At 35.9% G+C, this 21612-nt stretch overlaps 2 protein-coding genes across 2 annotated transcripts; both read right to left on the reverse strand.

Moving 5' to 3' along the window:
- Positions 1 to 1588: 1588 nt before the first annotated feature.
- Positions 1589 to 8375, reverse strand: tusc2b (tumor suppressor 2, mitochondrial calcium regulator b). Its single transcript, XM_038279807.1, has 4 exons — positions 8224 to 8375; positions 4599 to 4843; positions 2725 to 2845; positions 1589 to 2382 (listed from the first exon to the last, which is right to left on the reverse strand). The coding sequence occupies exons 2-4, from the start codon at positions 4745 to 4747 to the stop codon at positions 2317 to 2319; spliced, it is 336 nt and encodes a 111-aa protein (XP_038135735.1). The 5' UTR covers positions 4748 to 4843; positions 8224 to 8375; the 3' UTR covers positions 1589 to 2316.
- Positions 8376 to 9339: 964 nt separating this feature from the next.
- On the reverse strand, positions 9340 to 16704 carry rassf1 (Ras association domain family member 1). Its single transcript, XM_038279827.1, has 7 exons — positions 16577 to 16704; positions 14589 to 14934; positions 13830 to 13954; positions 10949 to 11053; positions 10015 to 10303; positions 9823 to 9938; positions 9340 to 9731 (listed from the first exon to the last, which is right to left on the reverse strand). The coding sequence occupies exons 2-7, from the start codon at positions 14857 to 14859 to the stop codon at positions 9582 to 9584; spliced, it is 1056 nt and encodes a 351-aa protein (XP_038135755.1). The 5' UTR covers positions 14860 to 14934; positions 16577 to 16704; the 3' UTR covers positions 9340 to 9581.
- Between the last annotated feature and the right edge of the window lie 4908 nt (positions 16705 to 21612).

The raw sequence follows: 21612 nt of genomic DNA on the forward strand, positions 1-21612 counted from the left end.
ACAACATTTTGTATTTAAGATTTTTTTTTAAATAGTTTTCATCTGTCAATATTCTCTATCCAGAACTCCTGAAGTGAAAGTGTTAATTTCATAAAAGATCTTCTTTGGCTATCATATTATTAATCAATTAATTGAAAAAATAATCGGCAGATTAATCGATTTAGATTAATCTGATTAATTAGATACAGTCCTAAATTAAATCAACTTTTTTTGCAATTTCAGTGATAATATGGAAAAAATTTATTCAGGGCAAAAATTTATACTAGTTCTTTCACAGTTTAAATCAGCGTTCAGGTAAACAGTAATTATTATCTAAAAATAGAATTGGGGAAGTTTTCTTAGTTTACTAATTTAGTTAATAATAATAATAGAACTTTATTAATCTCACATTGGAGAAATTTACCTCTGCATTTAACCTATCCCTTTGGGGAGCAGTGGGCTGCCACCGTGGGGCGCCCGGGGAGCAATCAGGGAGGAAGGGTCTTACTCAGATACCCAGAGTGGCAGTCTGTGGAAGTGGCTCCAACTCAGAACTTCAGGATTCCCAGCTCTATGCACTAACCACTAGGCTGCCACTCCAAAAAGCAATAGAAGCGATATATTGTTATTACAATGCGTCAATATATTTAAATCCTTCAATTCTGACCATTGATATTAATGAAAAACTAAAATGCAGTGACTTTATTGGATAATAGCCCAATAAATGAAGGAAATTCCAATACATATTTGTTATAGATTCATAAATCATTGAGATAATAGCTAATAGGACTACTAATATTAAATGTTTGCTTGCAGATAAATCATAAATGCCATTCACAAGGAGGGTATGCCACAAAAAGGTCACGGCTAGGTATACATACTCATGGGAAGTTGTGTGAAAGGAAAAAGGTGCCGCACAAATGAAGCAAAGTGCACCCAGGGTGTGTTGCTGTAAAGGCCTCCTCTGAGTCAGAAAGACATGACAAGCATCTAATCTGGACCATTAAGAAAAGTGACCATAGTGCTTCACAGCTGTTTAGAGCCCTATTTTAAAATTAAAGTCGAATTTGCATTACATCTGGAAACAAGGATCCAAGTCTAGAAGCATGAAGAACAGCAGGATATCAAGTTGCTTGATACCCTGTAAGACTTTTGTTCAAACTCAGCAAGGATTTTGGGAGTTAGGTCAACTCTTGGAAATGAGCAGCTGTGTTTTATAAAGTACAAAGTCTGAGCAGCCTTTTAAGGGTCCCTCTGCTAAACACCTGATGTTGATTTCTTACAGATAAACTTCTAGAAGTACCAACACCAATGGCAACACTGTTGGGATGGCCATTATACATCCCAAAACAGAAACAAGCTGAAGACACAACAAAGAGCTGAAAGTAACTATTAAAACAAGCTGCACTAAATGTGATATTCATGTTTTCTAAGAAGCTAGGTTAATCAGCTTTAAGCCATAATCATCAAAATAATCTGATATACATATTTGAAATATACATCTTTGTGTAATTCATACCTTAGCTTCAGTTAAAATGAAAAAATATCAATTTCTTGGTGTTATGAGATGATGAGAAGTAGAAGACAAACATGAAAGGCAAGCATTTCAGTCTGTAATTAAAAAATTTGTTTTAATAAATTAAATCTGAAACACATCCTGCCAAAACAGCAAAGAAAAAACAAATCAGGATCTCCAATTTAACTTACTTCTGCTTTGTACGTTTGTGGTTATGGAAGTCAGTGAAACAAGTCCTTCAAATGTTACAATATATATAATACCATTCCTTTATATATTCATTGGGTGGCTACTGATTGCCAATTCACAGGGATGCAAGCCCAAACCAGCTCATCTCCATCCAAAATGAAGCAAAACAAAATAGTGTCAATAAAATTCTATGTGCAGAGAAAAATTGCTCACTTAAGATAAAATCATAATAATGCATTTTATTCTAAACTCATTGAGTTCAATGCATGGAACAAGAAAACAATCTGCAGCAAAAGAATATTTCCGACTCTTAAAGTTTTCATCCTTTGTCTGCACACATTCACACAACATGCACACGAGCCAAGATCCCCAAAAGGTGAGAGGATTCTCCTTTTCCTCTTTGTCCCAACAGGCGGTCCATCCCGTCTCTCACTGCACGCAAAGCCAAAAAACGGGTCACATGCAGAGAATCGGCACACAATGCAAGAGCATTTCCAAACAGGGGCTTCAGAGAATTTAGGAGATCGTGTAATTTCAAAGTTGTTTCTGGCTTTAGTTTACAGGGTGTTGAGGAAAGAAGCAAAACCAGGACGGAGCTGACACAGTGGCTTGTCTGAGTCCCGCAGAGACGGTCAGGCTTCACAAAGGATAACGGGGAAATCTACATGGATGCGTGGGTGGTCCAGGTTTATAATTCCCTGAAAGGAGATGGAAGGAATCGTAAGATGATTTGCAATGAAAATAAAAATGACTGGTGTTTATTCAGTATGCACAAATGTTTCGTTTACAAACATCATCCAAAACCATGTACTGGAATGGGTCTAATCAAATAATAAATGTTCAGTTCAATTATAAAAATAATTAGCTTAGTTTTATTCTTATGTTTTAAATTCATTTTGATTATAATAAAAAACATAATCAAAATGGATATGTAAGCCTTAAAAGATCATAAAAACCAAACTATTCTGCATCACTCAGGAAAGGTCTGAATTGTGGATATCTAGTTTATAAAATTATCTTTTGAAGATTTTTAATCTCACCTGAGGTGTTAAGTTCTTCTGAATCCTTCTCAGCTTGGCTCTTTTACGGCCATTTTTTGTCACAATTGTCTCCTCGTAAAACTCGTGGGCCAAGTCCCCATCCTCATCGAAGAACATAGAGCTATAGCAAGTGGGGGGGGGAAACAATACACATATTACCATATAAATCATCTGTTGAGCTCATATACACTGTGTGCAGAATTATTAGGCAAATTAGTATTGGCTTGAAAGCCAACTACCGATTAAGTAAATCATGTGGTGTGCAGCTCTGTAATGAGAAGGGGTGTGGCCTAATGACATCAACACCCTATATAAGGTGTGCTGAATTATTAGGCAACTTCCTTTCCTTTGGTAAAATGGGTCAGAAAAGAGATTTGACAGACTTTGAAAAGTCAGAAATTGTCAGATGTCTTTCAGAGGGGTGCAGCAGTTTGGAAATTGCTAAGCTTTCTAAGCGGGATCATTGCACAATCAAGTGTTGAAAAAAGAAGACGCAAAATAACTCCCCATGCATCAAGAAGGATCCGGCATGAAGCTGCCAGGAAGCCATTAGCCACCAGTTGTGCCATATTTAAGAGCTGCATGACTGGAGTGCAGAGAAGCACAAGGTGCTCAATACTCAGGGACCTGGCCAACGTAAGGTAAGGAAAGCTGAAAAAAGGCCACCTTTGAACAAGACACACAAGACAAAACGTCAAGATTGGGCCAAGAAATATCTGCAGACTGATTTCAAAAAGGTGTTTTGGTCTGATGAAATGAGTGAGCCTTGATGGGCACCAGGCTGGATCAGTAAAGGTCAGCAAGTTCCTTATGGACTCAGAAGCCAGTAAGGTGGAGGTGGGGTACTGGTATGGGCTGGTATCATCAAAGATGAGCTTGTTGGACCTTTTCGGGTTGATGATGGAGTCAAGATCAACTCCCGGACCAACTGCCAGTTTCTGGAAGACACCTTCTTCAAACAGTGGTACAAGAAGAAGTCGCCATCATTGAAGAAAAACATGATATTCATGCAGGACAATGCTCCGTCACACGCATCAAAATACACAACAGCGTGGCTGGCCAGAAAAAGTCTAAAAGGAGAAAAAATTATGACATGGCGTCCTTGTTCACCTGATCTGAACCCCATCAGGAACCTGTGGCCCTTCATGAAAGGTGAGATCTACAGGGAGGGAAAACAGTCCACCTCTCTGAACAGTGTCTAGGAGGCTTTGGTGGCTGCTGCACACAATGTGGATCACAAACAGAGCAAGACACTGACAGAATCTATGGATGGAAGGCTTTTAAGAGTCATGGGGAAGAAAGGTAGCTATATTGGTTACTGATTTGTTGTTTTTTTTGTTTTTCAATGTCGCAAACGTTCATTTCTGAATTTTTAGTTGTTATATTGGTTTACCTGGTAAAAATAAACAAGTGAGATGGGTATATGTTTGTTTTTTATTATGTTGCCTAATAAGTCTCCACAGTAATATTTACCTGCACTCACAGACATCCTCATAAAATGGCCAAAACAAATCAAATTCCAAAAATATGAAACTGATATTAATTAGTCTTTTTGGTTGATTGAGAACAAAATTGTGGCCCAATTATAAAAATAATCCTCAAAAATACCACTTGCCTAATAATTCTGCACACAGTGTAATTTTTTTTCCACTCCTTATAAACACATCACTGTAAATAAAACACCCAGTGTTCCTCAGAGGGGGAGCAGCAAGAGATCAGCTAAAATAAAAATGCAAGATATAAACAAAAACAAACACCTCATTGATCTTATAAATTATCTGGTATTCATAATCTAATCCCAAATCATAAATTCCAAATCAGTTTATAAACCTGTGAGGTTTTCTAACATTTATGAATACTAAGCATATATTTACCTTCTTCTTGTGAACACAAAGGGAGTAGCTCCAGGGAAACTTCGTGTTCTTGCCAGTGTCTGCTCGTTTCCATCTTTGGCTGCATCGTCCCCACTGCCTGAGCCAGAGAAAGGCCAAAATCCCTTGGATTTGGAGCCACTACCCCCCATCTTCAGCTGCAGCACATTATTTTCCCTGAGTCACAGGGCAAGTAGTGATGATGCAGTTATTGTATAGAAGTTAATGGAATCTTCAAGGTTGGATACCTTCAGAAAAAGAGACACAAGAAGAATTGTGTAAATTAAAGAACAACTGACATAGTAAACAGGTTTAAATTTAGTAAAAAATACAGACTACTTTCTTCCTTGACGAATAAAAGATTAGGTCAAAAAACAGAACACAAGTTACATAAATGTCCAGGTTATAACAACATTTAGATGAGATCAGTCTTTTTAAAACTTGTATTATATATTAAATTTATTTAGGGCTGCAACTAATGTTTATTTTACAAAATGATTAATCAGTCGATTACTTTTTCGTTTAATCGATTTAAAGTCCCTAGAAAGAGGACCTGTGTCATTCTATCCATATAGAATTGATAGCCAAAGTTTACTTAAAGAGGACTTTTTATGACATTAAACCAGATGAAAGTAAAACTTTTCCACTTGAGTTCTAGAAAGAGCATATTATATATATATATATATATATATATATATATATATATATATATATATATATATATATATAATTACTGCTCTAAATGGGTTACTCTGTCAGGTGAAGCGTGTTTTACAGTCTCTACACTCCAGTTACAGAGTAAATCAGTTAACGATTATATATATATATATATATATATATATATATATATATATATATATATTCTTTATAACTCAAATGAAACAGATTCAGACATCCATTTAAAAATTGTGATTCATGACCAGATTAATTATTTTAGAATTCTTAGTACAGGTATTAATAAAATTGTAATCTGTATATTTCTGATGACAGAAAGTATCCTGAAAGTGTTGCTATTTAGGGGGATTATTTGTAACTTCATACAAGTTTTAAACTGATACATCGGTCTGCCAACATTTTCCACTTATATTAGCAGGCTTTTTTTTTTTCTTACTTCAGTGTGGGCCAATACATGCATGTGTTCACCAATTCATTAGTGCATTCAGCAGCCATGTCCTGAGATCAAGTAAACAATCTGCATCATCGCTCTCTCCATTTGCAATACATTCTCAATATTTTTTTTGAATTGTTAACATTTTTCTTTATCTTATTTTCTAACCGTGTAAATCTAGAAAGTGAAAGGAATATCAGCTTCAAGAATCCTACCCCTCCCCCATAAAACGGTACAGAAAAAAGAAAAAAAAAATGACAGAACATAACGGTAATTGTTTAGAATAAATATTTAAAACTATTCAGCATTGGACTAAACCCTAAAACACCAAAACTGCTCAAACATTCATGTATACTGATTTGAACTTTCGTTTAAGAAAATCACCAGGGGAACAATAATTACAATAGCAAGTATTATTCCAAACTAGAATATCAAAAGATGCACAGATCTGATACCCAGATTGGATATCAGCTCTGATAACGACTAATTAGCAGGATCGGATATTGGCAATTTGATATCGGAGATCCAATTCAATGCACATTACATGGAATTATCTTTATTTTTGCTGCTTATTTGTGAGAGAATGATAGAAAGTAAATTTAGTCTGCATTACTTTTTTTTTTTTACTATTTTTAACAATGCTCATGTCAATGCAAAAAATCTTCACTCAAACGGCAAAATATATGGTTGATTCATTCATTCAATAGTTGAAACGGATCAGTTTCAGATATCGGCCAATACAGTCGGCCGAGGTATCAGTATCTGAAAAAAAAAATGGATCAGTGCATCTAATAATGTCAATGTTGGGGTTTTACAAACATAAACCAGAGTCACTTTCACAATAACTTTATCCTGTTAAACAAGGAAATTTGCCTAACGCTATTTCAGTTTCTGCTGCTAATTGTCTTTATTAAAGGTAATTCTCAGTTAACAAGCCATCTAGAAAATTAGCTTAGCAGGTTCTCTCAGTGTCTTTTCTCTTAAAGGTATAGTGGAGGATTTTAATGAATTTTTGAAAATATCCGCATCGCTCATACAAGCTTACCTTCCAAAAGAAGATTTGCAATTTTTCCACTATGTCAAGTCACCACCGATTGTGGAAATGTATTTCCACAGCGTGTTTTTTTTTTTAAAGGGGTAAAAACAGTCGGTATATATTTTTTTGATAATGTTACTCTTATGTTTTCTCCATAGTGTGTCTGGGCTCTCCCTTAGAGATAGGGTAGGCTGCTCAGTCCTCCAGGGAGGACGTAGAGTAGAGCCACTGCTTCTCCATGTCGAGAGGAGCCTGTTGAGGTGGTTCGGGTATCTGGTTATGATGCCTCCTGGACGTCTCCCTGATGAGGTGTTCAGAGCACATCCCACCGGGAGGAGACCCAGAGGGAGTATGTTTCTCGGCTGGCCTGGGAACCCCTTGGGAGGAGCTGGCCTAAGTGGGTGGGGAGAGGAACGTGTGGGCCTCCCTACTAAAGCTGCTACCCCCACCACCCGACCCCGGATAAGTGGAAGGAGACAGATGGATGGCTGTTTACATAATCATAAATAAATCCTCACAAAAAATAAAAACGTCTTGAGTGTGGAACCATTCCTTTCTTATATATACTGGAACTGAAGCTATCGGATTAATTGTGATAAATCAATTATTAAAATAATCATCAACTAATTTAGTAATCGATTAATCGTTAACTGGAGTATAGAGACTATAAAACATGCCTTTAGCTGACAGAGCGACCCACTTAGAGCAGTGATTATATCAAATATACAAACATATATATAAACGTTTTGCATTTGAGAATAAAAAAAAAAAAAAACTTTTTGTCAATATCCTCTATCCAGAACTCCTCAAGTGGAAAAGTTTTAGTTTCACTTAGTTTAATTTCGTTAAAAAAAATCCTTTTTAACGAACCTTTGGCTATCCAATTATTAATCGATTTGTAAGATAATCGTTAGTTGCAGCCCTAATAGACACACATATATGCATAGATGGTTCAGTCCTTCCTCTGATTTATCATCCTGAGGGATAAAACAAAGAGTAAAGGAGGAAGTCATTAGAACATCAATATGCCTGGAAATCACACAAGGGCCAAAAAGCGTGACAATGCAACCTAAAAATGCCCATTTTTATAGAGAGAAACTCACACTGACATGTTTATTTAAAAAAATAAATAAATTCATATGGTTAGAATATAGAATCTGTAACGAGCAACGAGCAGGGTTTGTATGTATATTTATATATAACATGTATTTATATGAGTATAGGTATTTGCAATACTGGCAGGTTGTAGCTAATTTGCAAAGTTATTTTTCCTGATCTGAAGATATAAAGTAAACGAGCTTTAATGTTACTTAATGACTTGTCAGCTAACCACCTCTATTACCTGAAGACAACTAGCCTTCGTTTCTAGCACTTACTAGGTCAACACGCTTACAAACAGCATAACGTTCACAAACGTTGGAAAAGACTAACATTAGCTGCTTTGTTAGCTAATGCTGGTTGATTCCGTCTCGGTGTAAACCTACCTAAAATGAAGAACGTTGTGTTCGAAGATTTGTTTTTTATAATTATTTTAACCCGATGAGTTGTCGACTGAAGGGCTCCTATCGATAGCTATAGTAGCTGTTTAAGCTAGCGTCAGTGCTTCTTGGTCTATGCGTTCTGTAACGGTCTGGGTGATACCGCCACCGTGTGGACGGGAGGGATAAGCGGAGGGGAGTTTTTTTTTCATTATTTTGATATTTTTACTACCTTCAACCAATATAGTTAAGCGGTTTTGTGTCCAATGAAATCAGACTTTCCTCATTGGTTATATCAGAGGTTTTCCCTGCCTGAGTTTTTGGATAAGTAACTCAGGATTTATGTAAAACTGAAATTATTCTCAAATAAAAAAAATTGTAAAATGTTTTTTTTTTTTTTTATTAAAAGTACACGATTTTTCTTTACAGTTATTCTGAAGTTTTAGTATATAAAAAAAGACAATTATATTCCTTTTTTAATTCGGTATCACAATCTCTCTTTGCAAGTGAGAATAATTAAACAATGGATGGCCCCACTGCCTTTGGTCTAAGTAGGTGAAAGTTCAGCGTGTAGACAGAAACGGGACAGGCTGGTCCACTAGTGTCTTCAGAACCACCTTGTTTATACCTTGTTTTACCACATTGGTTATAGTGGATTACATTGTTTTTTTTTTTGTTTCTTTTTAGGAAACAAGACATTTCTCAAAGTGTCGCTCTGCAGACTCCACAAATCCTGCACACAAACTGCTTTTTTATGTTATCTGCAGGTCAGCACTAGCAAAATTTGTCACAACATGTGTAATCGAGGCCAACCCCCCTTATTTCCATAATTAGATTTTACACAGAAAACAAACAAATACAAGTGAAAAACATACCGGTAAATAATTTCTATATATATGTCTTGACAGGGGAAGCATATTTACTGGGGTCAAATTTCTTGCCTGTTCACACAGCCATACACAAATAAAGCTAAATCTGAATTTAAAATGTATTTGCTGATCTAACCGTGTATTTATGATTTTCTTTTTTTAAAGCACAAAAACCAGCAGAACTCTTAACGTGGACAAGCTTTGCAGCCAAGCAAACACTTAACGTCATAAAACTGACATCATTTGACCCATGTGTTATTATGATCAGTTTATTACATAACTTGCATAAAAATACATAAACCCGACACCAAATCACAGCTTTATTAAAGTGCCAATATGTGATAAAAGACATCTCACATTAAAATGTAAACCCATGTATTCCTGCATCAGATTACTATATTCTGAAACATTATCATCGCCTGAGCTTTCTCCTTCCCTTTTACATCACATTTTAATTGTGTGATTGAGTTCTCCTTAATTTACAGTCTCTCTTTATCAACCAGGGGTAGTTACCCGGGCCATGGCATGCTTTATCATGTCTCTAGCGTGAGCATAGCGCTTCACAATCTGCCGCACATGCTCATCTTCCTCGCGCTGCAGGATTCGCAGAAAGTTGTTCAGCTCAGGAAAACTGAATGCATCCCACTGCAAAGGAAAAGGGAATTTTGTTTTAAAATCCTTCTAACTGTAAAATGAGAAGTTTGTGATAATTCTTATATTTGAAGGGAGAACTCACATTAACGTCCCCAGTTTCATTCTCCTTCAAAACCAAACTTAAGGCTGATTCGCTGGGGCCGGCACACAAGCGCAAATACAGGGGCCGCTCATCATCAGACAGCTTACGCAGGAACACTGAAAGAAGACACAACAATAAGGATTCATTATCCTCTCTTCGGTTTTAAACCCATCCTGATCTTAGGAATCCTACCATGGCTTTGCTTTTCAACCCGTTCAAACAAGGCAAACTTTGCCGGATTGTCCACCACAGTGAACTTGTTGAGCAACGCCTCAATGACTTCTCGCACTCGAGTTTCTGAGCTCAAATGAAGGTGCTTTGCTGCATCTTTTGGGAGGTAGAAAGATGTCCGCCGTTTTGCGGGTCTGTCCAGCTGATTGTCTTCCTCAGTCCTGCTCTGACTCTGAGATGGAGGAAGGGAAATGGGGCGCAGCAACTGAAAGTGGACCTTTATAAAACCAGTGTAGCTCCCATCTTTGTTCTGTTTGACACACAGATTCACAAGAGTTATATCATGAAATTCCGAATTTTATATAAATCAAAGCAAACATTTCATATTAATTTAGGAATTGAATAACTTAATTGACTGTTTTTTGTAGAACCACAGTATGATTCTGCCACTGCCATGCTAAACATAGCTTACAGTGAGTTTCAGCTGTAGCTACAGTGTAGCTCATCACCATTTGTGAGAATGCAATATAAGGTTTTGGGTTTTTTGAAATTGACAAAGCTCCATATATACAGATCCTTTATGAGCTGTTTCGGCCTTCTGAAGGGGACAGTTTTGGACAGACTGGTCTCAGTCTGGACGCAAATGGCTCTTCCAATTGATCAAAACTGGTCTTTGCATTTATAAAGCAGACAGCACTGAAACCCTGATCTCAACCCTATTGGGAAAGTATGCACTATGATTCCAAACTACCAATTTAAAAGACTTCTGACAATTCTGCAAAGAAGGTCAAATATCGGACTGGATTTATTCCACAAGATTATTTATAGTGGCAAAACGTTCAGATGCAATCATCCAAATATCACAATCTATATGACATTTGTGTTTCTTATGGATGTCTGCAAACAAGAGGGTACACAATCCAGAGGGGAAGAAATACATATAACTGTGACTCACATCCACCATGAAGAGGTTGTTGATAATCTGAGTATTGTATTCCTTCACCTTCTGCTGAATCTCCCCGACACTTAGTTCCTGTTTGCCCAGTTCAATCTGCTCATCCTAAAAGGTTGGCGACAGTGAGACCAGTAAGACCAAAGGAAATAGAAGAATCATGGATAGAGAGAAACAAAGAGCAAAGATGTACGAGTGAAAAGACAAATTCAAGCATTTAGTTCCATCTTTGTGAAAGAAAGATATAGACTGTGAATTCTAATATGTTTTTGATGATTTTTAGATTATTCTTCTTAGACTAACCAATCTGACTTCTCTTTGCACTGTTCCTCTTCCCCTGTTCCTTTAGCGTCATGCTGACCAAATGTGGGTAGTAACTTGTTCTATTAACTTGAGTAACTTAAAAAATACTTTTAGGAATAGTGTTCAACACTATACTGTTTTAGTAAACATTTGATAAAACATCACTGCTCCTACTTGATCTAAATTTCTGCCCACTCAATCCATTTTCACTACCGGTAACTTCATTTAGCAAACACAAGCTTGTTTTGCACAGATATGCACTATTTAGAGACACGCTTCTTATTTTATTTACACAAGGCTTATTGGATAAACGTTATTAGTTTTATAACTCAAATATGTTAAATCTGTTGTTATGATGAGCTGTAGTCAGTAGATCAGTATCCTTTTTATTAAATCCCCCTTTACTCTTACTTAAGTCATTTTTTTCATAGTATACTTTTTACTTTTACTTATGATGACATATTGCTACTTTTCTTTAAGTACAATTTTTGGGTATCTACCCACCTCTGACACTGATCCCTATTATATTTTATTGTCTTTTATAGCAGCCATGTTTGAAAATACTCAGTAACTCTAAAAGCTTAGAATGCTTTTAGATGTCATGTATTTGCTCTCTATGATGTATGAAAGCTTCATGTATTTTTAGATGAAGAGTCACAGTGCATGTCCCCTTTTGGTAGACCTAAAGTATGTACTAAAGAATTGCTTATTACTATTCTGCCTGAGTGTTAGGGTTTAGTTTTATTTTTTTTTATCACTCCTGAGCTCCTTGTTATTGTTTATTTTTTAATTCTATTTTTCTGTTATATTCTTTATATATTTGGATTTTGATATTTAGATCACAAAATGTATTTACCTCCGAGGACCAACCACCACCAAAAATACTAATTCATTCCCATTTTTTCATCTAGAATGTATTTAATTGTAGACTGCTGTCTAAAAATAATATATCACACATTTTTTCATTTACTGTAAACCTACATGTATTATTATTATTTTTTACATGACCCCCTAATCAAATAATAAATACAATAACAATCAAACCAATTTCTGTACTATAAACTACAGCCAATAATGAAATACTACTGTTAATTATCATCTGTCAGAACAGTTTGAAAACCAGCAGAGGTGTGTATGATTTTAATCCCCCTGTTTAAACCTGATAAACCGAGCACAAAGTGATAAGTGATCAAAAATTCAAACAAGTTATTTTATAAACAGGGAAAATGTTCAACAAAAGTTACCTTAATCGGCTCAAAAATGGGCTCAACTATGCCTTTTTTTAACCAAAACAACAAAACAGCACCCAACCTTTCCTCACCTCCTTTTCAAAGAGTTTTCTGTTATGTTCTGTTGATTTCTTTGATTGCTTTGATCAAAAATTTGAATTCCCAAGTTTTACTTGTTACAGAATGTCCTTGGCTTCCCCATAAAGCCTCAGTTCTAATCTCAGAAATGGGATCTAATTCTAATCACCACCATGCTAAGTGACCTCATCAGTTTAAAATACACTTCTTCATTCCCTGCTGGCTTTCCACAAAGTTTTTAAAACTAACATCCTGAAATTTGGCCTTTATAGACTCATACAAGACAAAGGGAGATAAACGCAACAAAGGAAAGTATTACCTTTTAAAGCATTATGATAGTTATTATGATAATACATCTTTTTGAAATGATCAACATATTGCAAATAAACCAGTGTGGATTTAACCTCTAAGCACTCTGAAACTACTAATATGGTGTTACAGTATGATGTGTTATTTAAAGGGTCACGGAGAAGCTAAAAGGGACCAATCTCTAACCAAATAGAGATTCTGCATTAATAAAAAAAAAAAAAAAAAAAAAACTCCTTTATTGCTTCCTTAAACTGATTCTCGATTTATAACATGTTAAGTACCTATTAACATATCATATAGTCCTATTGAATAGTGGGACTAAAAAATATTCTCCAAAGATGTCTCCACATGGAGTTACATTCGATAAACATAATTATCCTCACATGAGAAGATGAGGATCATAAAAGGACATGCTATAACTTCAGCCTTAATATATGTGAAATTTATCACACAGAAATTAAAAGGCGTATCACTCTGAGATCAACTCTTTTTTTCCACTCAGTAATAACTGGATAACTGTCAAGTAAAAGGAAAATATTCAACAATTACAAACATAAATCTGTAAGGTGTGTATTTATATCATAACCTTAGTATTAGTTTGATCGCTGTGTGATTCAATTTTAGAGTGAAATGGATGCTTGAAAGAGTTATTGGTGAACCCCGCCAAAAAACAAGAAGATAGAAGGTCAAGGAAAAAGTTGTGTAGTACTTCAGGTTAGGTCAGGTAACAAAATAAAAGATAAAATATCTTAAAGAGGGTTTGTCAGTTCATTATCTATTAGGGGGAAGAGAATGACACATAAGCTAATCAGTCAAAAAATACAGAAAACTATATTTAGACTCTTTCCACTTTACCGTTACGCACAACTCTGTGTTTAAACTCTATCAGGTAAAATAAAAATAACTGAATTATTTAGGGCTGACAGATTACACTGTTCCCTTTCAAAAGTTATGTCCCTCTTTACCACATTTGTGTCTGTCTCAATGGCGTCCTCACTGTAGTCAGCATTCCCCTTTAACACACTTCCACGTTTGCTGCAGTCCAGCTGAATGAACGGTCGGCATCGGTAGTGACAAGTGTAGTTGCAGTCTGAGGGAGAGAAACAGATATTAATGGAAGGTGGGGTTTTAGTTCCTCTGTGTTGCTTTAACTATTGTGATGTCAATCTGTGTATGTAATGACCCGTTCCTGCACTGTGCAAAGAAGCCTTACCCTCTTTAAAGGAGCTGCTTCAGCTGAATAACAACAATAATCGTTAAATATAATGACAATCAAATACAGAAACACAGATGTGTAATAGAAAACTGATCAGAACTTCAGGCTGATTATGCTAATTAGTTTGGAGAGGAATGCTTGCATCCCGAGGTATGAATAAAATTGGTTATATTTGGCTATACTTCTTTTTCAAAAGTCTATATAAAGAACAGAACAAGAGAACACAATATTGGTTTAGCTTTCAGACGCTGCAGTACTCAGCAACCATCACTTACAGGTATAAATAATGCATTTGTTTGATTCTGTTCCTTCAGAATAACTCAAAGTAAAATACAGTGTGGCCATGTTTATTTTACTATTATTATGTCATTATTATATTTTCATAGCTTTGAGACAATATTGGAACAAAATGTGCAACATACAGCTCTAAATTCATTCTGACTCTTTTGCTGTCGACATCAAAATAGACTCAGCCTTAAAATAGATCAGAATGGGAGGAAGCGCTCACCAGCACAGCGCAGGCTCTGCTTATAGAGACCCCAGATAAATTCTCCACACAGGTCGCACCAGGTAAGATGCGTGTAGCTATAGGGCTGAAAGTCATGGCCCACAGCACCCTCTGGGGGGGGACGGGCCGGTCCCTCGAAGCTGACACAGTCTCCTACCAGACGGACAATGTGGTCGAGGCCAGGCTGGCCCGTGTGTGCAGATGGAGCGGCAAGCTCAATGGGATCGTTCACACTCAGGTCCTTGAGCTCGATCAGCTCACAGTTAGTCATACTGTCCTCGATGCAGAACCTAAAATACTGTGTGAGGCTCGGATGTCCATGTGGGAGCACTGGTGTGTGACCAGCCTTATGAGGAGAGAGCAGAATTGGATTTATTGTCAGTCATACATGAGCTTCATTTTTGATTGGGTCAGATATCATATCAGATTAAAGTTAGAAGACACAATTAAGAATACTGTAGTGGATCTTACAAAGGTAACTAACTGGATTATTTTAAATGTGAAATAAGATTTATGCAGCATCAAAAACATATATGAATAAGGCACAATCTACATCATTATAAAACAGTCTTTCTATAAATGTATAATTGAAATCCCAATCAATTGATGATTATCTCCAAGATTAGTGTAAGTAGTGCGCTCTCTGTTACTGTACTTGTTTTTAAATCTGGTTCTGTCTTCTGAAACAATAATAAAAAAAAAACAAAAAACATGAAAGATTAATCTGTGATCTGAGTATATCTGAATATCTGAAATGAGTATAACCTAGATCAATACTGGAGGGATTGTTTAGACAGTTTTCTCCAAATCTACAAAAAAAAAACAAAAATAACTAAAATGGATTATATCAAATTAGTAAAAAGCAGAATTTAATTACTTTTCTGGAGATGGAAAAGGTTTAACAGAACCCCAAACCGACCACAGCATGACTGTTTGTGACAGCTCAAGTGGTTGAATCCACAAATTAGGTCTTTTAGGATGAGTGGAAAGATTATTTAGCTGTTAAACAATAGTGGTAAGAGCTCTGTTCTATATTTTGCCAGACAACATGAAGAGAAAACATAGAAAACAGAAGCGGGATGATGCTCTGCTTGGATTAGGCTGAAATTCAAAACTTCCTGGACCACCAGGCGGAAATCTTTGCAAGGAACGAGGAGGCTGCTGCAAGATGATGGAGGGAAAAAAGGTGCAAAACACAATGAAACCCTGGAAGTGAAATTTCATCTTAGAGGAGGACATCAATAAAGAAACTCTAAAAAAATTATCTTGAATAAACATACAGTATGTGTCTAATAATGTAAAAAAAAAATCATGTGTCTAAATAAGATGAAATGATATCTAAATATTAAATGAGTCTTGAATATTTTTCCTATATTGCCACTAAATGATTTGCTCAATTGTGTTGTTTTCTTTCTTCTTTCTTTCTTCTGATCTTTCCAGTGAACCCACAAAATAGGGATTTTAAATGTGTTTGTTTTTTGCTTTTTAAACAGCAAATGAATGAGGTTTAGGAAGATAAGATAGCAAACAAACCAGAATCTCATTTTCTCACATGCAGCAGATTGTTTTATTTTCACTGTTTCTCTTCACTTTTTCAGTAAATGTTTCCATCTCAAACTGCATTGGATGAATTTTCTCCTTTGAGCAAACTTATTGTGACTAGAATAAGAACAACCCGAGGCTGTTTGCCAAGTGGGTCACCACACGGAGCAATTATCCACGCAGGACAACAACTCATTGTAAGCGAACAACATGCAAATATAGAGTGATAAATGTTTTATTCATTTATTCTATCTCATCAGGTTCTTGTCTGCATTTCTGTATGTGATCAATTATTCTTCATGAACATTAGATCGTTAAAGCCCCAGCGCGTAACAGGACATCCCGGTTTAATCCCACATCCCACTCTGTGAAAGACTACACCCCCCCACACACAAATTAATCCACGGACAGACTAATAGTTCACACACACAAAAAAAACTCTTTACCTCTTTCACTCCATCCCCGTCGCTGCTTGAAGAATTTGCAGAAAATCTGATCTTTGGTTGTTGAATTATCAGCGAAGCGCGCACACCGCATCTCCCTGCATGCGCGCACTTTGGGTTTGCGCATGCACAATGCGAGACCGGGATTATTACAGGATAATCCAAAATGTGGAGAGGGAAGAGAGATAGGCTGTTGGAGGAATCCTCTCTGCTGCAGGCATCATATCCACACATAGAAAAAAAAACAGGTTGACAACCTTTCTATGTTTTAGTCTACAACACTTTAATTATATAGCCTAAACAAACAAATAAATTGATGAATGAATAAATAAATAAATGTCATATACGGGATTAGGTTGCACATTATATTTTTTTATGTTATTGTTAGCCATGAAAGTCAGTTTCGGAGCTATTCCTTAAAATAGTTAGGACCTGTCTTCTCTTCAATAAATATGTTTATTTTGAAAGGAAAAAAAGCAAACATAATATCCGCGAATAAACTGTATAATCTAATAACCACAGAGTTTGACGCAGATTACCTTTTCAATTGTGTTTCTTTTACCTGAAAGACAACAAACAAAACAAAACAAAAAAACAGTAAGGCATTTTTTTCCCCATATAGAAACACTATTTTCTGTGAGCAGGCTGTTAAAGCTTTGATTAATCTGGAAATGATTCAAAAAGTCCATATTTTAGACTTGGGGCTAAAATATGACCTCTTTATTTACCCCATTTAAATCAAAATCACTTTCTGCATGTTTGTACCTTTATGTAAAGCAATAAAACTATTAAATGGTCTGATGCAGAGGAATAGTACTAGTAGTGGTAGTAGTAGAAATGTTGTAATACTTGTAACAAAAAAAACAGAAACAAGTACATATTTTACTGTATGTGATGGCTGTGTCTTTGCAAGCTTATTTAGAAACAGTTACTTTATTACATCTAACAATTTTTTAAAATTCAAGCATTTTCCGTTCTTTTAAATATTCAGCAAAATCTTCAACCATGATCAGGGCGCATTGAATTTATATTTACAAATAAATTAGAATGATTCTCTACTATCTTGGCCACTCTTCAAATTAGGAAATACGGGAGATACAGGTGCTTGGTTCCAGGTACTCACAGATTCACTTCCATACAGAAAGCCCATATTCTTATCTTCAGGTAACACAGAGTACATGTCAGATTAAATAATACTACTTCAGCGATAGTTTCAAGGTGTTACTCTGTTGTATGTCTATACCATTTCTGTTGGTTGTGATGTTCTTTTTACATCTCGTTGTAGGTGATTAAGCAGACTGAAAAGGTTTTGTCATTATCTCCCTTCTATCTCCTCTCTCTTTCATCTTTTCTCCTTTTTTTCTGCTTTCCCTTTCCTGTTCTACCTACATTGCAGTGTCCATCTAACCTGTAAAACTCCCTGCATAATTATAATAAAGCAATTTATATGCATGAAACAAGTGGAGGAATATGGCGATAGCCCTACTGCTCCACTTGCGAAAGTAAAATCTCTTCGGCTCTTTTTGGCATCAAGAAAATTATTCTTATTGCCACAATGCCAGACAGGACACCGTAAAAAAACAACAACAAAAATGAAATACGGGAGAATGTGCTGTTAAGTTCACACAGATGTTATTAGTATTGTTTTGGTCATAGGACATCGGTTAGGGAACAAAAAAAAAAAATTATATTCACTATTGGGAGCATTTCTGTCATGGGACATCATGTTATTGCATCATAAGGGGTCTGTTAGTGTGCACCCTTTGTTACTGCCTAGCCACAGTCACTATGCAGGATTCTGCTCATCTGAACCACCCCATCTAGTCTATAGCCTACACTTTTTCCATCACATGCAAAAACCTCCATACAGGCAGAATTCCAGATTATCAGCACTGCAATGGATGTGAGACCCTTTTTTTTTTTTTATTTAACCTTTATTTTGCCAGGAAGTCCCTTGAGATAAAATCTCTTTTTCGAGAGAGACCTGGCCAAGAGGCAGAAGTACAGCAAGACATATAAGAACACATTGCAGTAGTTAAGAGTGGAATCTGGTAACCACCTCTCCTTAATATCTTCCTGCCACCTCTTGGATCTACAGAAGTCAGCCAGAAGGCTGTTAGGAAGGCCACTTTAAACTAGTGTTGTGCCAATGACATTTTTTGGCCCCAATATCAATACCTGATACCTGGCTGTGCAGTATTGGCCGATACCGATGCCATACTGATACCATCTGTTTGAAACTGATGAGTGTGTGTATATTTGAAGAACTGCATACTACTTGGATGTAAAATAAGTGCCATCATGGCTTGATGGACAAGCAGAAGTAGATAGAAGATTGGCTCCCTAAATCATCATTGTCACCAGATCTGCCGAAAATAATAGTACTTGTAAAAACAATGTAATAAACTAGATTTGAATCCTCAAACATTATTTCAGAAAATACTAAAAAAAAAATATATACAGCTAAAGTGAATAAACCTTAAATACTTCAGTGTTTCTTATGTCATGAAATGTAATGTAAATGTACATTTTTTTCAGTGTTTCCCACGTGTTCCCGTGCATTATTAAGAGAAACACAAAAAACTAATATAAAGAGGTTTAAATATTTAAAATAATATGACTGGTGTTGTAAGGTTCTGTTTTTGTGATGTGTGAATATGTAAAGTAGACCTGTCTGTGATTGGTGGAGTCTGAAGAAGCAGACTGGTTTACGATGATGGAGATGCTGCTGATTAAAACCTGGTATTCCTATTTTGCTCAGTCCGACAAACCGCACCTGAGCAGCTTTGTACCTGTATCAGTTAGAAATCACTTAAATGAGTTTGTATGGGTGAGACTCCTTTTTTTGCTGGATTCTAGTTTTCTCCTTTAATTGATTGTATTTTTGTTTGAATTTATAATAGTATTCAGTTTGTTTGTTTTTTCCTGAGATAATTTTGTTTGTTGTTTTGGCATTAAGCTCACCCTGAGGTCAAATAGATTCCATAATTTTGCAATAACCTTTAAAAAAACAAAATTTTATAAACAAACCATCTTAAACTGAAGACTTATGTAATGTGGCTGCTTGAGGACTCGAGATGAATCATCTTCATACGAAGGTCTGGCCACCCCTAGATCTATCATTAAAAAGAATTACTTTTATATATAAACAAAACAATAAAAAATACAAAAAACATACAACCCTTCTGAAATAGCCAGGAAATGTATTGGTAAAATTAAAAGAACAAAAAATGTTTGCATCCAAAGGCTTAACGTGCATTTACAAAATACTGTGTCAGAAAGAATAATCCTGAAAGAAAGCGATTTCTGCTGAGTGTGTGTGTCTACATGTGAGTGGAGGCCCTGCAGTCACAACCTTATTAGGGAGTAATTGGAGCACAATAACCAGTGAACAGCTGAACACCATGTCTGCTTGATGCTGCTATCTTGGGCTAAATACAGGAAATTACAGACTGTATTTTCTGTGGGTTTTTATTGGGTTTTATACATCAGGGTTTAATTGACATGAGTGAACCCAAAGGCACCGTGCTAGAAATATTCCAAACTTGCTGATGGTTTAAATATTTAGGAGCTTTCTGAAAAATGTCACTCAATCACATGCAGGATGGAAGAGACTAAATGGTCACATTTTAAGAACAGCAAAACATAAATAAAATGATAGAACATTGAGTAACTTAAGGGATCTAGGATAATTTCTTAGAAAATAACCTTTTACTGAGAACCTTTGTCAGCTGATCTCTGTGTCAGATGTGACTAATTAGAGCTTTTTACTCTTTGCTTTCAGAATAAAAGCATGATTTAAAAAATGTCAGCACTAAACATAAGGCAAGCATTGTTAAACAAGGCTTAAATAAAAATTCTGCTTACAAAGTAACACATTGGGACAATTTAACAATACAGATACTTAAAGTTTATATAATGGGTACCAGGGGATCTATAATGAATCTGTAGACATAGTGTCTTCAGTTATAAATTTCATAAAAGATTCAATCTTTTTATGTTTATGTAGCCTATATCTAGACCTATAGAAAGCAGGTTTACAACAAAATACGATTATAAAGACATTTGGGAAAATATCTAGGACCCAATCATTTGGATGCTGCGCGCCATTCATCCATAATCTATATATGTGGTTTTCATGGAGGGTCTCAGAGCCAATCTCTTATCAGTCTTGGTGGAGAAAATGGGAAAATGCCTGACAATTTGCCAGTTCATCACAGGACAATACAGAGACATAAAAGAGAAAACGCTTATATGCACAAACGTATACCTTTGTGCAGTTTAGGCTGACCAGTTGGCATAAAAGGTCATGTGCTTGTAGCTTGGGAGGAATTTTTGTAGTGTTTGGTATATTTCTCATTTGAAAAAGTATTGTGCTGAAATGTATTGCATGTTATATTGACGAAAAATAAACAACTTAAACATAATTTCACCATCAAATTGAGGACCAGTTGTTGCAAAGTGAGGACATTTTGCCGGTCCTCACGTGCTATTTTGCTAATGGTTAGGTTTAGGGCTAAGATGTCAATTGTTTAGGGTTAGGGTGAGGTATGGATTGATAATTGTTAGGTTTAGAGTTAGTTTTAGGGTTAGTGGGGCAGGGTTGAAAATGACTGAAAATCAATGGAAGCAAAGGGAGTAAACACATGGTCCTCACTGCGATGGCAGAACGAGTATGTATGTGTGTATCATGTGCTGAAATTCCCGTAACAATGTCATCTATACATGTACACAATCAATTTAGCACCTTTGGTACATCTGGGTTATTATACTCCACGAACACATAAATTTTTTTGATTGTATAATATGTTATATTACATGATTTATATAATTCATTGGCTTCATACTGACTGTGCAATGTGCTATAAATTACAGTACTCCTATTCTATGAAACAACAAGTGTGTGTCAAAGGGATGAATTTATCTTAATTTTAAAAGCCCTAATAAAGAGAACATCACTGTGACGTCACTCCACCCTATACTACCAACGGCCTATCAACACTCCATTGGAATGAACCAATTAAAGCTTTATTGTGAAA

This window comes from Cyprinodon tularosa, unplaced genomic scaffold (genome assembly GCF_016077235.1).
Source record: "Cyprinodon tularosa strain WSP-4 unplaced genomic scaffold, ASM1607723v1 ctg154, whole genome shotgun sequence".
NCBI classification, from domain to species: Eukaryota; Metazoa; Chordata; class Actinopteri; order Cyprinodontiformes; family Cyprinodontidae; genus Cyprinodon; species Cyprinodon tularosa.

Excerpts from the sequence above, each read along its gene's own strand:
- tusc2b (XM_038279807.1), bottom strand. The coding sequence starts at position 4,747 with ATGGGGGGTAGTGGCTCCAAATCCAAGGGATTTTGGCCTTTCTCTGGC. Across the intron at positions 2,846-4,598 it reads TTTGTGTTCACAAGAAGAAG|CTCTATGTTCTTCGATGAGG; the intron begins GTAAATATATGC and ends CACTTGCTATAG. Across the intron at positions 2,383-2,724 it reads AGAAGAACTTAACACCTCAG|GGAATTATAAACCTGGACCA; the intron begins GTGAGATTAAAA and ends ATCTCCTTTCAG.
- rassf1 (XM_038279827.1), bottom strand. The coding sequence starts at position 14,859 with ATGACTAACTGTGAGCTGATCGAGCTCAAGGACCTGAGTGTGAACGAT. Across the intron at positions 11,054-13,829 it reads TTGAGACAGACACAAATGTG|GATGAGCAGATTGAACTGGG; the intron begins GTAAAGAGGGAC and ends CCAACCTTTTAG. Across the intron at positions 10,304-10,948 it reads ACAACCTCTTCATGGTGGAT|AACAAAGATGGGAGCTACAC; the intron begins GTGAGTCACAGT and ends TGTGTCAAACAG.